This window comes from Morone saxatilis, unplaced genomic scaffold (genome assembly GCF_004916995.1).
Source record: "Morone saxatilis isolate NCDOM2014 unplaced genomic scaffold, NCSU_SB_2.0 Contig18, whole genome shotgun sequence".
Taxonomy (NCBI): Eukaryota; Metazoa; Chordata; class Actinopteri; family Moronidae; genus Morone; species Morone saxatilis.
Window position 1 is genome coordinate 27,717,516 of NW_023339740.1, and position 3,470 is coordinate 27,720,985.

Here is a 3,470-nt window from a genome sequence, read left to right on the forward strand (position 1 = left end):
GCGACCACCATGTTTCTACAGTAGCCCAGAATAGACAAACCAAACACTGGCTCTCGATACGGTTGTTTGCCACCATTGTTTCTCCCTCATGCTCAGAATGGGAGGTTAAAACGACTGCAACTTCACCTCAGTGTTAATCACACTGTTCCTTACATGTGTACAAGTGTAATTTGAGAACTGATAAAAAGCCTGCTCAGAAGTACTATTGGAGACCTGCGTTTATTTATNNTTTATTTATCAAAACGTGTAGCCACACCAGGCTTTTAAATGAGACCTGCGTCTATTAAGGACCCTGCTTTTATTGGAAGTTTTACGGTATTTTATCTTGAATAATGTAGCTAGCACTTTTTCACCACCTAAAACTAATTTAAAACACACAGATTGTGACTTATTCTGGGAAACATTAGAAAAGACACATTTTCCCACCCGACTCCTGCAGACCCCCCACCACTCTTTGAGTTCTCCGCACTGCGCTCAGAGCCAGAAAAGTGAGTGTGAACTGTACATTGAGCCACTTTCAGTGTCCCATATTTTCCTCTGAAGCTGCTGCCACTCCTTCATCAGGTTTCATTCATTTGGCTCCTCCGTTGTTGATCTAACTGTGGGCTGGAGTCTATTTTCAGCAGCTGCACTGCTGGTTCAGCTGCAGAGATAACGGGCTCCGTAGTCCGCTCTGGCAGAAAGAATGATGATTGGGTTATTAATCTTTATTTCGCTGTTTTTACGGCTTCTTTAACAAGAGGGAGTAACTCAGGAGTTACAACCTCTGCTCCATTACGGACAGATTTGTTGTACAAATAGTTGGGATTTGTTTCCTCCCTCTGACACACAACCGTCTGGTTAAACAGTCGAATGTTAATCCGACACATTCCAGGAGGTACAGTATGCTTCGTGATGACATACAGTAATTTACGTTTTTGGTGTACCCATTTCCCTCAACCTGCCTTCTCCACTTCTTCGTAATTTAGTCATTTCCTACATTTCCCACAATGCCTCTATCCTGCTGTTACAGAAGTCTTTTTTAAATATAATTGTATTTTTCAGGACGCACAACTACATCAATACATAAAAATAAATAACCACGTGTTTATGATTGTTACCATGACAACAAAGCTCCCAAAACCTAAACAAAGTTGTAATTTTAACCAAAATCAAAATGTTTCCCTAAACTCATTTTTGTGCCAACCTTAACAATTTTGTTGTCACATCACAAAACTGTTTTATTCTTCCAACAGTGATTCTAACAGACAAACAGTGAGGTTGTTCAGTATCATAGAACTTATTGGTTTTATCATTTAAACATCAAACTCCTCTGTAGCTTGTTTGGAAATATCTTAATATCATATCATGTTACCTTCAGCCAGCTATCTATGAAAACAAGAAATGAACACTGGCATAAAAAAGAGCATTTTGAGGGGACGTTGATGTGATTTACTGCTCAGTCACACAATCTGCTCGAGTGTCTAAAGCTCTGTGTGTGTTTTCTGTTTGGTGTTTCAGTCGTTTGGAGAGTAAAGTTCAGATGTTGGAGTCTCAGCAGAAAGGAGAGCTGGAGGACATGAAGGAGGAGAAGAACCGACTGCAGGTACAATCAATAAAAATGACATCTGAATGTCAGGATCACTTTAAGGAGATTTTATGTGAATGAATCTGCATTTATAAGGCCGAGCTTTCATTGTACAACATGAAGAGCGACTGTCTGACCTCATAAATTATACAGATCTAAATATTTTATTGTTTTGCTGTTTCTAGTCAGCCAAACTATTTTAGTCTCAGCTGGCTGACACAAACATAAAACATCTAAATCAAACAAAACATAAAATCTACAATCACATAAAATCTGAAAAGTAAAAACCAAGAAAGATAATCAAGACTCCACTTTAATGGATGGATGAAACAAGTATTATATTATAGTTATAAATCTGATGTCTGACAGAAAAAGTGACTCAACAGGAGTAAATCTTTTTCTTCCAGTCTGTCGTCAGGACTCAGATGGCGGCCATTGAGTCTTTAGAGAGGCAGCTGAGAGTCGCCAGCAGCAACAACACGGCTCTGCAGAGGCAGCAGGCTCAGCTGATGGAGTCTGTCCACACACTCATTAACATGGTGGCTACTACTACAGGTACACACACACACGTTTAGACAAGCCAACTAAAATAAGAGCTATCTTGATTTTACTACTTTTTGTTTCATTTTATTGTATTTTCTCTGCTGTATTCCTCTGTGTGTGTGTGTTCAGGGTCGCCTCCCAGGAGCCAGATGTGGAGGGACTGTGCAGATGCTTACAAGGCCGGTCACTCTGTCAGCGGTCTGTATCACATCTACATCGGCAACAGGTCTGAGCCTGTGCAGGTACGACGGACACCTGAGCTGATTCTCCACCCGCAGCGCCTCGCTCCTCCGCTCATTTCAGTCACACGTCTCTCTTTGTCGTCTCCTCAAGGTGTACTGTGACATGGAGACGGCTGGTGGAGGCTGGACGGTCTTCCAGCAGAGATTTAACGGCAGCGTGGACTTCCAGAGAAGCTGGAGGGAATACAAAATGGTCAGTTTGTCTCTTTGGACAGGGTTCCCACATGTCCTGAGACATTTACAGACTAGTTTTCCAGTCATGGAAACATCTGGAAATTGATTAAAATGACCAGATATCCTGGAAATAATCTATGTTGTCCTGGAAATGTATGTCACTCAGATTGCTCCATAAACCTGGGTGTGTATTTTGATTTGCAAAGTGGAACAGACTTTTTTTGGCAAATTGTCATATCTCCGTGCACTTTCCTGCTGCTGTGGTTGGTAAATACTTGCTCAGTGATGTTAATGGCAAGGCAAAATGCAATGGCAAAAGGTAGAATATCAAATGCTACAGACTGAAATGTTACCTCCTCCACTCCTGCAGGGTTTCGGGGACGTGTTAGGAGAACACTGGCTGGGTAATGAAGTTCTGTACCTGCTGACCAGTCAGGGTCAGTACTCTCTGAGGGTGGAGCTGAGGGACTGGGAGGATAACCCCGCCCACTCCCAGTACGACCGATTTACACTGACCAGTGAGAGACAGCAGTACAGGTAACAGTTACACTACAGCAGTATACACACTGTATGTAAGTATATACAGTCACAAACATATTATACATATTCATACACATGTACTACATTAAGTATACCTGCACACATACCTACTGTCCACGTACAGCACTGAAAGACTCAGTCTTCCAGCAGTTTGCTCACCTTGTCTCCTGTCACTCAGGTTGTATCTGAGAGGTTACAGCGGCACAGCGGGGAGACAGAGCAGTCTGGCCACCCACGGGACCGGATTCAGCACCCGAGACCAGGACAACGACAACTGTGACCACTGCAAATGTGCCCTGATGCTCACTGGAGGTAACGCTCTCCTCTCCTCTCCTCTCCTCTCCCATCCTCTCCTCTCCTCTCCTCTCCTCTCTCCTCTCCTCTCCTCTCCTATCTTCCATCCT

At 43.0% G+C, this 3,470-nt stretch overlaps 1 protein-coding gene across 1 annotated transcript in view; it reads left to right on the top strand.

Moving 5' to 3' along the window:
* The window catches only part of angpt4 (angiopoietin 4), a 45,872-nt gene that overhangs the window by 39,049 nt on the left and 3,353 nt on the right, over positions 1-3,470 (top strand). The window contains exons 4-9 of the mRNA XM_035662838.1: positions 1,501-1,585; positions 1,975-2,122; positions 2,240-2,352; positions 2,444-2,545; positions 2,897-3,063; positions 3,245-3,378. Coding sequence (XP_035518731.1) covers positions 1,501-1,585; positions 1,975-2,122; positions 2,240-2,352; positions 2,444-2,545; positions 2,897-3,063; positions 3,245-3,378 — 749 coding nt within the window. The remainder of the gene's footprint in view (positions 1-1,500; positions 1,586-1,974; positions 2,123-2,239; positions 2,353-2,443; positions 2,546-2,896; positions 3,064-3,244; positions 3,379-3,470) is intronic.